The sequence below is a fragment of the Myodes glareolus genome, chromosome 17 (genome assembly GCF_982192425.1).
Source record: "Myodes glareolus chromosome 17, mMyoGla1.1, whole genome shotgun sequence".
Lineage (NCBI taxonomy): Eukaryota > Metazoa > Chordata > Mammalia > Rodentia > Cricetidae > Myodes > Myodes glareolus.
This window is the reverse complement of record NC_142042.1, coordinates 52027388-52045338: the sequence shown is the minus strand read 5'-3', so window position 1 is coordinate 52045338 and position 17951 is coordinate 52027388. Positions and strand designations below refer to the sequence as shown.

The window sequence follows — 17951 nt, the reverse complement described above, 5'->3', positions numbered from 1 at the left end:
TGGATTTGTTGCTATGGTTCTCACATAAGGTTATACTGCAAATCCAGCAGCCTTTGGTCTTGACGTCTTTCAGCCGTGCTTGTCTTTATGGTCACAGCTGCAAATAATCAGGGACATTGCAGTTGGCTGTGTCCTGGCTGTTCCCAAGGAGGTGATGTTCTGAGGATATGATTCACTTCTTGCCAGGGTGGAAAGAAAGGAGCCCCCACACACCAATCTGGCTGAACACTGGCCTAGTCTGCACAGGCAGGACCAGTTGCCTCGCATGTTGTAGCCTTTCCCTGGAAGGGGGTATCAGGGGGCTCTTTTCATCTAGGAGTGGTGCAAATTGAATACCCTTGTTCTTTTTCCTCTGCCCACCCCCATTATGTCCTCACGTTCGTGCTTGAGATCTATCAGAAAGGGACCGGGAGACTGACCAGATGGCAAACTTGTCACATATTCTGCCACTATAACCAAGGGAACCACAGGACTCACTGTTAGAACAAACCGTAATCCAGATGCACTGAGTAGCTCCCTAGTGCCACACACTGTGTCAGGAATCAGATGGCTGACACATAGTCCTTGCCTTACAGCACACAAAGGCTAGAATGAGACACCCCTGTGCAGACAGCTAAGCCCACACAGGTAGAAAGAACCATGCTTGGGACACACAGGAAGGACTGCAGAACACCCAAATGGGGAATAGTTAATTCATCTGGGATAAAGGAAAGATTTTTACCAAAACTTAGCATATGAACCTTGTGCTGGGTATTTAAGGTTTGAGGCTGATGGAGTCTGCTAAGATGAGAGTGTTCGGTAGCTACTCCCTTGGGATTGAGACTAAGATTCTCTCCTGGAAGGAAAAGAGAGACTCAAAGGAATAAGATTAAAGGTTCGGAAAACACAGAAATTTGCAGAGTCACAAGCATATCCCCCGAATCCCACCACACCCCATCAACCCCAAGGTTGCAAAAGCAGCGAACGCTTCCTCAGAGAGAAAGCTGCCTGGCAGAGCTGGCTGCAAGTTGGTCAAAGACCTCTAAGGAGGCTGTGTTCCCAAGTCCCCTCCCCCCAAGCTGGGTTAGCCTTCCTGGTAATCAGCTCCTTTGTGTTACCCATGCTCCTGTATACAATGGCAATAAACTCACTGCTTTGACAACTGCACTTGAGTGGAATCAATCGTTGGTCAGTCACCAGTCCCCTAGCTGGGGTGAAGGAACATTTGTTCACTTCTCCCCTCAATGTGGGAACAAACAGAAAGCAGCGGTGGGCATTTCTGGAGGCTGCGACAGCATGTACAAAGGCTTGAAGGTGTGATGGGACAAGATGCCATCAGAAAGACAGCGTACGCAGAAGGGCCGAGGAACAGTGTAAGGGGGAGGTCAGGTAGGACTGGTGAGAGAGATGGCATTGATGGTGACAGTCCAACAGGGGAGGGTAGTGAGATGTAGCAAAGAGGCAGGACGGTCAACGATGGAACCAGGGAGAGCTTGGAAAGGATCCTCAGCATGAGAATGAACTTAAACCACAAGTCTGTATAAACGCTCCCTGGAAAAGGACAGACGAGAACCAAGGGAGAGTAAGAAACCATCCTGGAGACATGCAGGAGGGGGCACCTGGAGCTGAGAACAGCTCGGTTGGTAAAGTGCTTGCCACACAAGCACAAGGACCTGAGTTTACTATCTGATGCCCCCATAAAAAGCCAGGTGCAGTAGTGTGTGCTTACAATCCCCTCTGGGGAGGTGAAGATAGGAGGATCCCTGGGGCTTGTTGACCAAACATCCTAGCCTAATTGGCAAGCCCCAAGTTCTAATTGTGAGCCCTGTCTCAAAGAACGAGGTGAATGCTATAGAAGCCCCTCCCACCCACCATCTTCCTTCATGCATCTGTAAGTGGTGATGTCTACCATGAGGGCATAGAAGACACAGCCAGTAGCCAGTATGGAGCTGTTCCTCAGATCAAGTTGACACGCAGAGCTAGATGCGGTGGTTTGAGTGAAAATACTCACCCATAGGCACATATGTTTGCATACTTGGTTCCCAGTTGGTGAAACTATTTGGGAAGGATTAGGAAATGTGGTCTTGTTGCAGGTGTGTCCTGGGGAGGGGTAGGTTTGGAGATTTCAAAACACTGTACCATTCCCAGCTTTCTCTCTCTCTCTCTCTCTCTCTCTCTCTCTCTCTCTCTCTCTCTCTCTCGTCCCCTTCCCCTACCTTGCTTTGTACTTGTGGATCAAGATGTAAACCCTCAGTTACTGCTCTAGCACCATGCTTACCTGTCTCCTGCCATGCTTCCCACCATGGTAGCCATGGACCATAACACTCTGAAACCATGAGCCCCAAAGTAAATGTTTTCTTCACTAAGTTGCCTTGATCATGGTGTTTTATCACAGCAACAGAAACGGACGTAACTAAGACACCGCATATACCCCAAGATTTGCAAGGTAGTACTAGATCCTCAGACAGCCTATGTTGCTTACAGCCCCTCTTCCTGCTTACAGTCTACTGTGCCCCTCCTGGTATGCTCTTACTCTTTTGAACTGAGAGAAACGGACTCTGAGAGTTAATTCATCAGTTCCTCTGCCCCGTGGTGAGATGGGAGTGGGGGCGAGAGACAGGGATAGATCCAAAGAAAGAGACACCAAGAACTAGGGGCTACCCGTTGAACACCCCCTTTGCAGCTTCATTCCACGGAGCCAAGTTGTACGTATGGGTAAGGCAGGGAGGTGTGCGCATGTGGACCAACGGGACTTGGAACTCGTTCTTCCTGCATAAAACTGGCCCCTAGGACATTGGCCTGGCAAGCCCCTTTCTTTTCCCTGTCCGTACAACTCTCCCTCTGTTCTTTTATTGTCTTCTGGAGATTAGGGTCTCAGCTATGCCAGTGAGGTAAATTTGACACAGTCGGCTGTGGCCTGGCATTTGTATTGTCATGTGCATATTGACTTAATGTATATGCACGCACACCCGCACACGCACACAATCTGGCGGTTCTAACTTCTTCCCTAGACAGATTTCTCTGTACTTCCTATCTTGAACAACCACCAACTGCCCAAATTGCATGCATTGTTCTAAGTATGTTAGCTATGATATTTACTGAAGTGCCACAATTCTATCATTAGACATTGTAGAGTCGAGAGAAAAAAAAAACACAAAAAAAATCAAGGCACAGAGAGGTCAAGCATGCTCCCTAGGGTTCCACAGCTAGGAAACAGCAGAGGCAGGTTCAAACCTAATCACCATGACCTCAATGTCTATTTTTTTTCCCTTCATGGCAGGTTCATGGCACTCTGACAGGTATAAAGCTTGCAGCCCTCAGAAGAGTCCCAACTCCAAAATGCTTGCCCAGCATGGGACAAACAACCAAAGTAGGGCAGGCACAAGGAGTGGGGGGTGAGAGTGACCCTTCAGGAAGCTCAAGCCAGCTTCAAAGAGCAAATGTGAGTACAAAGAGCTGCACAGACAATAACAGCCTGGCATGTTAGCAAAGACAAAGCTGACTTTGGGCAATGCTGCTCCTTCCTCTAACAGACCACAGGATGACAAGTTCTGCAAACAGTGGCCAGAGCCTCAGGACTAGTGAAGAATCCTCCTGTGTGCACAGCTTGGAAAGGACACAGACACACATATGTGCATGTGTGTGCACGTACACATACACACTCAGAGTCTTCTACAGGAACACTATCTTTAAATAGAAAAGATAACCTGAAATACACCCTGAGCTTGCAGGGCTCACACACACACACACACACACACACACACACACACACACACACGCACCCTCACTGGGGCCGGAGTGACTGAACCAACACTTCAGCAGAGCCAGTGGTGAGAGGAGGAAACCTAGTGCCCTGGCAGCTCCTGACTTTCAGTTCCTATTTAAAATGTCTGAATTGGGAGCATCGACAAGCTCCCAAATTAGCTTTTTAAATAGAAGCCGAGAGTTAAAGGAAAAGCGGCCGTGTCATGGGGGAAAAGCAAATGAAAAATCCCGGCCAGGCTGGGCCAGAGGCAGAGGGGGGAAGGAACCAACAGGCATGACTGAGGAGATTCCAGTAAGGGATGGAGGGCGGGTACCCAAAGTCTCCTGGACAATGTCTCTTCCGTCAGTGTCTCGGATCCAGTACCTCCTTTCTCCTCTGCTTGTTCCATTTTCCTCAGCATCTGTAAACAAAACCCACACTGGCTTGAACTAGAAATCTAAGCCTCCCTTACTTTTTGCCAGTTATTGGCGACAAAAAGAGCAGGTTCACAGACACTTTTTAGACTACCAGGTAGGAGCATCTGAGGGACAGGATTGGAGAAGGTGGGGCAGGGTGTCCAGTGAGTGTCCTGGCTTCAACTGGGGTTTCCAAAACCCCGGAGGGCACATGTTGTCTCATTAATAGATCACTCCAAGAGTCTACTGCTGTTCCCAGGTAACCATTTGTTCCCTGACAGTTTGGAAGACTTGACTCCGGAACTACCTCCCCACTGCAGAGCAACGGCCGGGATGTAAAGAAAATCCGAACCAAGGCAGAAATAAAATTTTGAATTTCCACTGTTGGGCAGAAGGTGGAAAACCAAAGGAAAGTGTCCCTGTTGGACCAGACCATTCAGAGACAGAGTACCTTCCCTCAGGGATCACAGCAACTAAGGTTACGACTATTAAAAAATAACAAATTAAAAAAACAAAAACAAAACCCAACATCAAAAACTCTTCCCCAAGGAGAAGAGGGAGGGAGAATCCCTGTCAAGGCCTTCCCTGAATTCTTCCTGGGTTGGCCAGGGAGTGGCAGTGTTGTTAATCATTATTACTGTATGCAAATTAGTATGCAAATCCCTCAGGGTTCTAGGACTCTTGGCAAATGCTAATGGGGTCCACGCCCACCTTTTGAAGGGCCAATTGTGCACCTTTCAGACTGAGAACTTGAGGAAGCTTTGGTTAGAGTAAATGAACCTATGAGAAGCTCCAAGCTACCAGAGGCCCAGAGTAGCTGAGACCTCAAAAACTACTCTTCACCCTGTACTTCTGGAGCGGGCTCGGTTTGTCACAAGCCAGAAACGCTACTCTGGACTCAGGAAGGTCTTTTTCCAGCCACAGTGAAAGGCATGCTCTGCCAAGTCCACTGTCACCCTCGCCGCGCATTTCGCATTTCTCTCCATTTGTGTCTCAGCATACACCTCTCCACACTTCAGAACTGCGATCCCCGAAGCCAAAGCGTTCCGGTGTCTGCAGAGGCACGAAGCTACCTGCTTCGCGATCTCCAGGCCCGGGATTCCCAGCCCCCAGACCAGAGACACAGGGAAAGCCAGTTGGCTCAGCTGCTGGGGCAGCACTATAGATGTATCGCCCCGGTGACCGGGGGACTACTGGCTGGACACTATGCCCCATGGGCGCCCATCAATCTCCCACTCCCCATCCTGAGTTGAAGTATCAAGCAATAGGGATCTTTGGGTTTCTGGAAAGGTCCGAAGGCCTGGGCCCGCACTGGGAAGACAGGGAAGTAGAGTTCACATTCCCAGATCCTCGATCTTAATTCTGGACAACCGTGGTGGAGGACTGGAGCAAGTCCCGACTATCTGGTCATGACCTCTCACTCCTGTAGGGCAGCGGCTCTTGCGTGAAGGTAAAGGCAGTTTGACACCCCTGAGACCTTCCCAGCTTTGGCATGTGCAGCTGACAGTTCAGGGTCAGCTTGGAAGCTTGCGCGGAGAGGGGCAGAGCCTCACTAGATTACCAAGGAGAGGAGTTGCTCCGCCGCGTGGACAGTGAATGGGAAACGGACATCCAGTTAAGTGTACACACCCCATGCGCACACACGCCACGCCGGTGCTCCTTGCTACCTCTTTCCAAGTCCCCAGCCACACACGCCCCCGAACTCACGATCACGCCGCGCGCCCGGCTCCTCCCCCACTCCCAAGCCAAGCTCACCTTGCCACGCTCGCCCCGTGCCCACCCTCGCCGGCACACGCGCTCACACCCGAGTCGGCGGCATACTCCACCACCACCTCCAGGCACACCCTAAGATTCCTCCACTCTCCTGGGGAGACGCACCAGGCTTTGCCTAGTCTCCCCGCCCCCCCTCCCCGCTACACCCCCCACTCACGCGCGCGCCCCTCTACACACACACACACACACACACACACACACACACCCTCGCGCAGAGTCACTCCCCCTCGCACGCCCTCGCCCTGGGCACCCTCCCGCGGCGAGGCTCCCGCGTCCTCCTCCTTGCTCCCTCCGCTGCCTGGCGGCTCTGCGCTCTCGGGCCCGGCCTGGGGCCGCTCGACCCGTGGGGGATCGGTGGGGAGCGGAGGGCGCAGCCTCGCCGCCTCCCCCGGACTCTCCTCTCCGCCCCGCCCGCGCCGCGCCCCCCACCGCCTCCTCGGGAGAGGGACCTCGGGAGAGGCAGCCCCGTGGCCGGCCCGGCTCCGCTCCGCTCCGCGCGGCACCGGCAGCAGCAGCGGCGGGGGCAGGGAACAAGCGAACCGGAGCTCACGAGCCCGAGAGCGGAGCGGCTAGGCGGGGAGGGGACGCGCTGCCGAGCTGGGGCTGGAGCGGCGGTGGCGGCGGCGACAGCGGGGGAAGGACGGCCCCCCGGACGGACCGACGCACGAACCGACCGAGTGAGGGAGGGACGAGAGAGACTTCGCCGGCGAGGAGGAGCCGCCCGAGCGGCCGCTGCTGGGCGCTTCCCCGCGCTGCTGGGCGCTCTGCGCCTTGGCGGCCCCCGGCCGCAGCTTCCTCGCGCGCGCGGGGCGCCGGGCCTGGGGCTGGCTTCGGCGAAGGTAAGAGGGAAGCGACCGAGCCTTCGGGAGCCAGCAAGTGCGAGGAGCGCTGCTCCCACGCCTGTTGCTCCGGCTGCCCACGCGGCACCCTCCCACTCCCGCGCCCGGGTGGGTGGGCGCTGGGTCGCCGGAAGGATTGGGGGTGGGGCCGTGGCCGTGGGGGAGCAGGCAGCGGGCCTGGGGGCGTCGGTTCCCTTGGCTGCGGAGCCACCTCTGGGCACCCAGGCTCTGAGAGGTTTGGGGGTGGGGGTGTGAACCTCTGCCCTCTTGCCATTGGCCTGCCTTCCCTTGCCGGGTGCCAGAAGCAGCGCCCCGGGATCTGTCTGCAGGTGGCGACGGTTTGCTCCGTCCCTGCTCTTTGTGAGCCGAGGAGAGAAATGGCTGAGAGTGGAAGCTGGGAGCCGTTTGGGGCGCTTCGCAAAGTTCTCCAGCCCAACGAGCCTGTGGTGCGCCTGCCAGAGGCTGGGGGCCGGTCCAGCTGGTTCTGCCCGTCACATATTCCACCCTGTGGACCCTAGGAAAGGTCTCTGAAGTGTTATGAGTGGCCCCTGAGAAGGGGTATCAAAGACTCTTTTGCTTTACAAGGTGTTTACACAGGGGATGAGCAGAGAAGTTATCTAGAATCAACTAAATTCCTGCACTTGCTTAGTGCTGGCATTTTTGTTCGGCCTATGGTATTCTCCTTTCATTCAGGGCAGCCTTGATAAGTCAGCAACAGGCTGAGGTTCCAGACCTGAAATCAAGGCAAAGAGAAGTCTCCGTGTATTTGACGGAGCCTCTGAACTTTCACAGGGGGATAGACACAATGCAAGCCGCAATCAGGTTTTACAGAGTGGTCATGCATGCATGAATCGATGCATTACTTACTCTTACTTCAAGGGAGCCTGAATGTTTATCTCGGGGAAAGGGGCTTCTGGGCGTTCATTCAATGTAAAGTATGTGTGCATTTGCCCATGTGGACACGTACTGGCCAGCAGAAAGGAGTTGTTGATGTGTTTATTTTTTTCGTGGTGCTTCTTGAATGCTACAAGGCTCCAGAGGAGGGAGGATTAGCAGCTTGCTCCCTTTTGCTGTTGAGAAGGCCGAAAACCAAAAGAGTTTGGGGGAAACTGCCCTGGCCATCCTAGGAGTCGCACTATGGAGAAGAGGATCTGTGTGTCTCAGGCCTGTGCTCCAAGGATCTCCAGCATGGTTCCCCCACCCATTTCATACCTAACAAAATCCCACCAACAGACGCAGGGCAGACTCCCCGGGAGCATGAACCGGTCCCTCAGGCCAGCTCCAGTTTCTGGAGGCTCTCTCCTGAGGTCATTGAAGGGCAGATCTTGGAGGTGTGATATTTTGACCACTTTCTTATCTGTGCTCAGGTGAGGTATCAGACCCCAGGACGAGAGGTCTGCCCCTTTTTGATCTTCTGCCTCCCAAACGGAAGCTACTTAGCAGGGCAGCTGACTTTTTAAAGCAAGAGAAAGTGGTTTCTTTTTCCAAGATTTTTCCGCGATCGTCATTTCTGAGTTTTCCTGGTTTTAATCTCCCTCCTGCATCTCTCCCTTACCCCACCGCTGAGTCTTTCCCACTGTCAAACTCTTTTGCCACAAACAAAGATAGCTTCAGAGTTTTCTTTTGTAAGGCATCCACGTCCTAGTAAAGCCGTGGTATGGGAGGTGTGTGCAGTGCCATTGGCTGGAAATGGGGCCGCACTGTAGTGCCTGTTGCAGGGTCCATACCCAGGCAAGCTCCAAGAGGCGCTGGCACTATTAGCGGTGAGTGTTGCATCGACAGCCTTCAGAAGTCCTGTTTGAGCCAGGTCATCCCTACAGGGCTGTGTGGTGGGTGTGGCTGGTATAGGCTTGGGCATGGTGCCTGGTGGGATGATTGTCCTCTTCCAGACTCAGTACGGTACATGACCATGTGCACGCACATACGAAGGCACACCGAAAGTGGCCAAAGGGTAATTGCTATTTTCTTGGTACCTTGAACCAGAAGGATGGGTTCTGAGTCTCTGGAGACAGTCTGGCACTTGCATGACCTTCTTGAGAAAGGTTGTTCTGGATTATTCTACTGGGTAAAAGTTCACCCTTGGGACAAGAGACTTGAGGATAGATAGGGAGGGGATTGCCTTTCTCTGAGCTTTCGGTTATTCATCAGAAAGCAGTTTGTGCATTACTCATGGCCTTGGAAAAGAAGAGTTGACTCAGTGAAGAGGGTGAGGGGATGGAGCTCAGCTCACGGAAGCAGACAGCTGGTACTGGGACTCCAGAATCCCAGGGGCAGTACTGTGAGGCTAGCAGGAGGGGGTCACTGTCCTTGTGTCTGGCTAACAAGGCTCTCCAGGATACCTCCTGAATCAGCAATCCCTTAATCTTGGCCATTTGAACCCCTGCCAGGGTCCATCTCTTTGATAAGGCAGGGATGTTAGGGGTCATGAGTCAAGGGGCCAGCAAGGACCTGAGTCCTAGCCCTTTTTCCTTCCTAGGAGGGTGAGGGGATTTCTGTGGGCAGACTAGGCCTTGGATTGCCTTGGGTTCTAAATGATGCAGGTTGTGTGTCCTGTTCTGGGCACCAGCCTCATCAGGAATTCCCAGAACTCCCTCTGCTGAGATGAGGCTCAGGCTAATTGCATCCCCACAGCAACCAAGCCAGATGCTCTACTTCCCGCTCTGCATGGGCAGCCATCATGAGGCAGTCTCAGAGAGACAGGAGATGGAGCGTCTGTGTCCTGGATCCAGGAGAATCATTTGAATCAAAAGGTCCTCCTTCACTTTCTTTTTAGGCTCTCGTGTTACAGACGAAGATTCTGCAACCCAGAAAGTTAACAGTGGCTTGCTTTCAAAAGTTAAGGGTAGTACTAAAACAGACAGAAAGGTCCTTGGAGCTTGCGCTCTCAGCTGCCTGCTTCTTCCAAAGGAACATTAGGATTGGGCTGTACCTAGTTCAGGGAATTCATTTGACAGGGAGCCAGACAATGGTCTGGTTTGAAAACCGTCCAATACTATATATATTAACTTAACCACTTGGAAGGAAACTTCTGAGGCTTCGACATTTTTTTCCTGTCACCAATAGGCAAAAACATCATGGGATTTTTGTGGGAATAAATTAAACGTTATATGATGTGAAAAGGTGCCTTGGACAGTGCCCAGAACTTTGCCGGTGCTCAGGAAACATGACCTGAGTCAGAATCAGAATTTTCAATAACTGATGTTCAGTTCATGTTTGTCTCCCAGGCCCTCACCCCTTGGAACCCTAGCTAAGTATCCACTGGGGGGGGGGGGCAGGGGTCTCTCCTGGTCCAAAGAAAACATAGTTCCTTGTAAGGGCGAAGGCCGTAAAGACAGCTACACAATGCAGAGTGTGTGAATCCTCTCTCAGCGGTGTGTGGATTACCTGCTGTCATGGATGAATGACCTCCACTCTCCTCCATTCTCTCAGTTCCTATAATCAAGGGCTCATCAGGCCCGTGCTGTTTTTCTATCCTCTAAGCAGTGACATCTATAGGAAACATCATTGTCATTCTCATTGTCTTCTGCAGCATCGAAACAACCTTTCAGGAAGAGAGGCACTTGCGAAGATCCCCCACCCCCTTAGCATGTAGGTGGGGAAACTGAGGCAGAAGTCAACTCCTCAAGGACATTTATCTAACCTACAGTTAGTCTGCAGACACTTAATTCTCAGGATTTCAATTCAGCTCTGTCTTCAGAGTTTACTGTTTAGAGAGAGAACAGCCACCCTTGAGAACCCCCAGGAAACAGCAGCAAGGCATAGAGTTAAACAGAGAATGCAAGCAGCATCTGTCAAATAGCGGTCCTGGCTCCGGTGCCTGCTCAAGCACTACATGCACTATTGCTGGGCTAGACGGAAAGCTAAGATTACATGGCCTTTGCTCTGGAAGATCTTTGTGGGTCCCAGGGAATGTCCTGCCTAGAGTGACTCCCAACGAGTTCTGACTCTTTATTAATCACTCAGGAAGTCACGGCCACTCCTTAGCTCTCATTTTCCTTATGTGCAAGATGAGGACTACAGTGGTGTCTACTCCAAAAGCAGGGGTTATTTTGGTGACTCGATGGAAACCGTCCAGGGATGCATAAGGTACGGAGCCTGGTGTGGTCAGTGCTCAGTCATCCATTCAAGGTCAAATCCCGGACGTGTGTTTCAGGGTTATCAGAATGCTAAGTATCTGCAGGCCTTAGATTTTCTTATTCATGAAATGATGGACATGATTGACCAGGGTTGCTTTGAGGATTAAATGAGATAGCCATGGGAGACAGTGCAATACCTTGCACAGAGTATCTGGACATTTATTACTGTTCATGCCATCACTGTTAATGAAAGGGATATAAAGCACCTGTCATCCGAGCTTGGCGTGGCAGGTGCTTGGGCAGAGAGGCAGAGTGCAGAGAGCCTAAAGGAAGGAGAGTCTTGGGAGAAGAGGAAGCATCACCAAGAAGGAGAACAGGTAGGATTTTAATGAGCAAGGCAAGTGGAGGGATGGGGGAGATACTCCAGAGACAGACATCCAGGGTTTGTTTGTGAGCCAGTCTCTACTCTTGTTGTTGGAGGTTAGGAAGGTACCTGGACTGCCTAGCTGATATGCTAAGCTGAGCTCCTGTATGAAGATGCTGGAATGTCAGACCAAGGACTTAGGGTTTTATTTCACAGGCTACAGAGCGAGGCACTATCAGAACCTTGCTTTGCGGAGATTGCTCCAAGTAGAATGAATTCCAAGGTAATGGGAGGAATCTAGGAATGGAGAGGGAAGAGTGAGACCAGAATGCCGGCGGAAGGGAGGACCAAGGGAGCCAGTCTCTCATGGAGTTTCATTGTTTGGCAATCCTTAGAATAGAGTACAAGAAACATGGTCAGGTGCCGGGCGGTGGTGGTGTATGCCTTTAATTCCAGCACTCAGGAGGCAGAGGCAGGCGGATCTCTGTGAGCTCAAGGCCAGCCTGGTCTACAGAGCGAGTTCCAGGACGGACAGCCAGTGTTGCACCGAGAAACCTTTTTTTGAAAAACAAAAACTAAAACAAACCATGGTCAGGGTAAGTGGCCTAGGGTGAGGGATGCTGTGGGCAGGGTGTGAAGAGCAGCATTCGGGATGGAGAGAGTGTAAGCTTTTCTGTCTCAGAGGCATCTGGGTAGGAAAGACCAGTAGCAGCTCGGGAGCAAAAGCATCATTAGAGCCTGGAGTTGAGAAGCGGGCGAAGTAGCATTCCTGGAGAGAGGAAGGCCAAAGTTCATCGCAAGTCTCTGTGTAATAAGTCACCCAACCCCAAAACTAGACCAACAAAAAAGACCACAGACTCCCAAAGTCACCTCTGCCTCATTTATTTCCCTACAGAAATAAACCAAGTGCGTTCTAGAGAATCCAAATAACTGAGCTAGGATTTGGCTCTGCGCGGTGCGATCAGTTTAGGATTAGTGGAGTTGAGTGTGCCAACCCCAAACAATTTCCCGTCACTGTTACGTGTGTTTCTGTGTCACCACATGGCTTCCCACAGATGGTATACATTTGGGGATTGCAGAGTCATTTCACTATCATCTTTAAAAAAGCCAAATCTGGGAAGGTAAATCTGCTTCCCCAAGCCAAATATAGTTCTCTGTGCCATTGCTCCCTCCATCCTCACAGGTGATGGGGAACGTGGTGCAGAAAGCTGCGCATGAGAGGCAAGGGTGCCCAGCCCTGAAGAAGCTCCGAAGGGTGCAGTAGAGGACAGGTGAGAGAGCCTGGCATGGGATGGTGTGTTGTTATATAATGGGGAACTCTGGGTTCCGGGCAGATGGAGACAGGAGGCAAGGGAGCTAGGGAAGGCAGTGAGCATGGCTCAGCTTGCTCTGGGGTGGGAGAGGGACAGTGTGGAAGTCGGGTGGACCAAGAACCCAAGAATGCCTTCATTTGGTTGAGAGAGAGAGAGAGACCCGGTCCAACCCCACAACCATTCCCTGTCTGTTCATCATGCTTCTGATGGCTGCAATTGGACAGTAGGTTGCTAGGGCAAGGATCCAGGCCAAGCATCCTCAAGAGTAAGTAGCAATTTGCCAGTGAAAGCTTTCCCCATGGGAGTCAGGGGGAGGACTTCACTTGCTGGGGTCTCCCACCTTGACAGAATTTTCTAAACCCAGCCTCGGTCTCCTTCCCACCAGGGAGAAATAGAAAGGATGTGTTTACTTGATCTCCTTCATTGGCACCCCAATTCCTGATTACCCCGGTGGATGAAGAGTGAAATAAAAATTAGCATGTTTATCCCACTTTTAAATTTGTTTAATGAGAACTCATTTACCCTCTCCCAATTTAAATTCGCAATAACACCCATAACCTTTCAGAACTAATTATTACCCATCTTCCCAGATCTTCCTGTTAAAGGCTTTCCTTCCCAAGTACTCCTGGACCCCACCCCTACCCCACCCCCAGCTTGACACTTTATCAGTCAGTCAGCAGCCTCTGATGAACTGGCCCTTTGCACAGCCCCCTGTGAGGTACTGTCCTTGCATCACTATCAGAGTTTCCTATTTGGGTGCTTTCAGCTTTATCTTGCCTTGGAGACTTGCTGTTCTACTCAGTGACTCTCCCCTTGTCCTATCCTCCAACACTCAAAGAAGACTCAGCCGTTTCTCTGATCTTTCCTATCCCCCAGGGGTCACGGAACTAACTTCAAGCTGGTGTGCACAGTGTCTGAGCAGCTACCAGCCCAAAAGCTGGAGTCACCATGGCGGCGGGAGTTGCAGCCTGGCTGCCTTTTGCCCGGGCTGCAGCCATTGGATGGATGCCAGTGGCCAACTGCCCCATGCCCCTAGCTCCAGCAGACAAGAACAAGCGGCAAGACGAGCTAATCGTCCTCAACGTGAGCGGAAGACGGTTCCAGACCTGGAGGACCACTCTGGAGCGCTACCCCGACACCCTGCTGGGTAGCACAGAGAAGGAGTTCTTCTTCAATGAGGACACCAAGGAGTACTTCTTTGACCGCGACCCGGAAGTGTTCCGCTGCGTGCTCAACTTCTACCGCACCGGGAAACTGCACTACCCGCGCTACGAGTGCATCTCTGCCTACGACGATGAGTTGGCCTTCTATGGCATCCTCCCTGAGATCATCGGAGACTGCTGCTACGAGGAGTACAAAGACCGCAAGCGGGAGAACGCAGAGCGGCTCATGGATGACAATGACTCTGAGAATAATCAGGAGTCCATGCCCTCGCTCAGCTTCCGCCAGACCATGTGGCGGGCATTCGAGAACCCACACACCAGCACCCTGGCCCTGGTCTTCTACTACGTGACTGGTTTCTTCATTGCTGTCTCAGTCATCACTAACGTGGTGGAGACGGTGCCATGCGGCACGGTGCCAGGGAGCAAGGAGCTGCCATGTGGAGAACGCTACTCGGTGGCCTTCTTCTGCCTGGACACTGCCTGCGTCATGATCTTCACGGTGGAGTACCTCCTCCGGCTCTTCGCGGCACCCAGCCGGTACCGCTTCATTCGCAGTGTGATGAGCATCATTGACGTGGTGGCCATCATGCCCTATTACATCGGCCTGGTCATGACCGACAATGAGGATGTGTCTGGGGCCTTTGTCACACTCCGGGTCTTCCGTGTCTTCAGGATCTTCAAGTTCTCCCGACACTCCCAGGGCCTACGGATCCTGGGCTACACCCTGAAGAGCTGTGCCTCAGAACTGGGCTTTCTCCTCTTCTCCCTCACCATGGCCATAATCATCTTTGCCACTGTGATGTTTTATGCCGAGAAGGGCTCCTCTGCCAGCAAATTCACAAGCATCCCTGCATCTTTCTGGTACACCATCGTCACCATGACTACACTGGGGTAAGTCAGTGACACCGTCCTGGCTAGGGTAAAGTTGGATTGGTTGATCACAAAGCTTTAGGTGGTGTATCACGGTTGAGGGGAGGAGGTTTGGAGACAAAAGTCCTTCACTCAACTCTTGGAAGCCAGGGGAATGGAATAGTCAGAAAAGAAATGAGTGATTTGTTTGTGGGTGGTGACTTTTCTCTGAATGGATTCTGTTGGGGTGGGGTGAGACACGTGTTTTATAAAACATGGGAAATTAAGTCACTATGTCTTTCCTCCAGACAAGCAGTGTGGTGTGTGTGATGGCAGGATGGAGTGTCTCTAAGAACTGTGCAGGGAAGGAAGACAGAGCAGGCGGGTGGTGGGGCAGAAGGCTGGGAGAAGTTGGGTGAATGGTGTGCAATCTGCACATGCAGATCCCTTCCCTGCATTTTTCCTTGGTAGCATAGTTGCAAGCTGACTTCTCTTCTGCCTCATTTTTTCACTTCTGCTGCCACAGACACTCATGGGTTTGGTAACTCTGGCTAGAATTTCTCCCAATGACCCTGATTTGGGGATTTTTGCAGAGCAAGGCACCAGTTTCTTTTTTTCTCACTAAAGGAGGAGCAGGCTTGTTTTATCAACTGGAGTCAGAGGGGGAATGACCCAGGCTACTTGTGCGTCTGTGAAACAGTCTCGATGGGTCACGTGGCCAGACAAGCACCACTATCTTCAGAGGGAGAGACAAGTGCTCGGTGCGATCTCGGGTGACATTTCTCTTCCAGGTGTCTGAGTCCTCCACTCCACCGAGGTCACGAAAATACATTTATGGTGCTGGTATGTGAAGCTTTCCATTAGACAAAGGGGTCCCAGGAAGGAGATTAAAACCTTCATTCTAACAGGATTAGAGAAAAATAAAGGAAGCTTTATGGAGACATAGATTTCAGAGGGGTTCTGCCTCAGCCTCAGAGACTAATGAAAAATCCCTCCACAATTCATACGCCGGCTCTAGATTTGCTTAGAAAAGGAAGCATCATATTGCTGATGGAGAATTCATGAGGCTTTTTATTTGGTCTTTGACAATTCAGTTGGTGGCATCCTGGTAATTCAATTTTTTTCCTAGCTGAAACCCTGTTGTGGTGGTATAGGTTTATTCCACAGTGCTGCGTGTGCTTCTTGAGCAGGTGATTGGACCTTTTAAAGTGATTGCATTTGTCGCTCTGCCACAAGAGAGGAGCAGGGAGGAGCAAGGGATGTCACCATCCGTTTGTGAATGCCATGTTTGATCCAGGCATTTATTCCCTTTACCTCTGTCTGTCGAAAGAAAACTATACAGCCATTCTTCTCAACACCACACACACACACACACACACACTCACACCGTACATCATGCTTATACAGGTGAACACATGCCCACATACGCACTCATTAAATAAGTAGCTGCATATCAGAGTGAATGTCAAACTCGGACTGTGCCTGTCTTGGATCAAATGGCAGATGTAAACTTTGGGCACCATGAGATATTTGGAATAAAGCGACCTAGGGACTTGGCTTCATATTTGTCCCTTCTATGCAGACCCTAGTCATCCTTCACCTTCCTGAAGAAACCCAGGTATCTCATCCCAACCCTCCAGCATGATCCTGATGGGGATCCGTGACTCCCCAGTTGCCTCTTGATGGGATTTGTGACCCCAAAGGGAGGAACTTGTATTGTGATGAATACCAGGCAGATTGATGGGGGTCAGAATTAAAATGGGATCGTTTTGGAGATCAATAGGCACATCACTGGCCATCTGCCAATTACTTTTTATTAGTAGTATAATAGCATCTGGGTGTCTACTGTGTGTCAGTAGTGTGTTGAGCACTTCACATATATTATCTTTAATTCCTTAAAGCAGCAAGGTAGGAGAAGTTCTGTACTCTTTAAAGATATAGAAGGTGAGGCTCAGAGGGATTTAGTAAGTTTCCCAGAGTCACGGCTGATTTTCAAATACCGCTATACACCTTCAGTGTCCTTTTTCCTTGTTCCATGTCCCACTGTCCCCACTCCATCGGGGCCTCCAGTAGAAGCCAGACCAGGGGGCTTATTACTTTTTTAGATGACCTCCGAATGTGATATTCCCTCCAAGTCACATGACTGGTCAAGAAGGCATCAGCTTGGTGAGTATTGTGTGACAGGCTTTACATATCACACATTTCCTTCTAGACAGACCAGAAGACTGCCCTAGAGATCAATGACTGTTTTCATTGCTTGGGATTTCACCGCTATTTTTACTGTGGGGTAATGGTTGATTTCTTCCAGTGTTCAACATCAGGGGGTGGGGTAGGCAGTGTTGGCCTCTCGTTTATTTTCTCAGAGGTAGTGCAGGGTGCGGAAAGATTGCAGGAGAAGACACGTGAGGAGGAAAAGACTCTGCCTACACTGGAGACAGGTGTGGCTCCCCTGCGGGCCCTGAACCTCCTCACTCCACCCCCAGTGATAAACAGGCTTGGCTCTCCGTCCCAATACATTGAAATGTCTACCTTCTGAGAGGCGAATAAATGGGCTAGAAAGGAAGCCTTTCGTCTTCTCTTCCTTCTATCCAGATGAGTTACAAGACAGCAGTCTCTTTTCCTTCCTTCCACTCTGACTGTAGCTCCGTGCTAGATGGAGCTACTTTGACTTTGACCTGAGCTGGCAGTTGGCACCATTACCTGGCTCGTTTGTTTAGCTCTACATAGCAGGTGCTTGGCAAAATGCATTTTTAATGGAGGGGTCAGCGTAAATGGGGCACCTTCCTCATTTTCTTGGCCTGATATTGTTCTCAGTCTCTTCTAGATGTTTCTGTCCTTTCTTGAGGGTAAATTGAAGGCTTGAGCCTGCAGCCCTGCAGCAACTCCAGCCCTGGATGCTCTGTCTCAGCTCTGCTGCTCCGGGAGAGAGGAGAGCAGACTTGACTGATGTGTCCACTGAGATGCTCTACAGGACCACATGGAGCTTCTTGCCCTTACTAGGGGACTTTCTGGCTCAATGCAGGAAAGTTTCCCCTCTCTCCTAGCTGGCTTCTATCCAGTCCACATTCACTAGCTAGTTTTAGTCCTGATCGACCATTGAAGAAAGGTTCTCTCTCTCTCTCTCTCTCTCTCTCTCTCTCTCTCTCTCTCTCTCTCTCTCTCTGTTGAATTTGAGCTCCATGTGACCAGGAAGTATGAAGGACCAGCTCTGCAGCGGTCCAGTTGCTTCCAGGAGCTCCCAGCACATACCCACCACGTCCGTGGCTCCCCTTGCCCTTCTCCTCCCTGAGCTCCCGTCTCTAATCAACGATACAATCTTCAGCTCCTTCTCAAAGCAGTGCCAGCCAACATGCTGAGCGCCAATACAAGTGAAAGTATGTTATATTGGTCTTATTTAATATTGTCTGCTCTGCCAGGCTCCGGTTGCCATCTCT

General features: G+C 51.3%; 1 protein-coding gene across 3 annotated transcripts in view; it reads left to right on the top strand.

Annotated features, from left to right (window-relative positions):
- Positions 1–6670: 6670 nt before the first annotated feature.
- Kcnd3 (potassium voltage-gated channel subfamily D member 3) overlaps positions 6671–17951 on the top strand; it is a 216649-nt gene continuing 205368 nt past the window's right edge. For 2 of the 3 annotated variants that reach the window (XM_085677869.2, XM_085677867.2), the window contains exons 1-2: positions 12376–12463; positions 13382–14559. In XM_085677869.2, coding sequence (XP_085533995.1) covers positions 13454–14559 — 1106 coding nt within the window. In that variant the 5' untranslated portion in view covers positions 12376–12463; positions 13382–13453. Of the gene's footprint in view, positions 6753–12375; positions 12464–13381; positions 14560–17951 lie in introns of those variants that run through there. The other variant, XM_085677868.2, reaches the window with a different exon arrangement.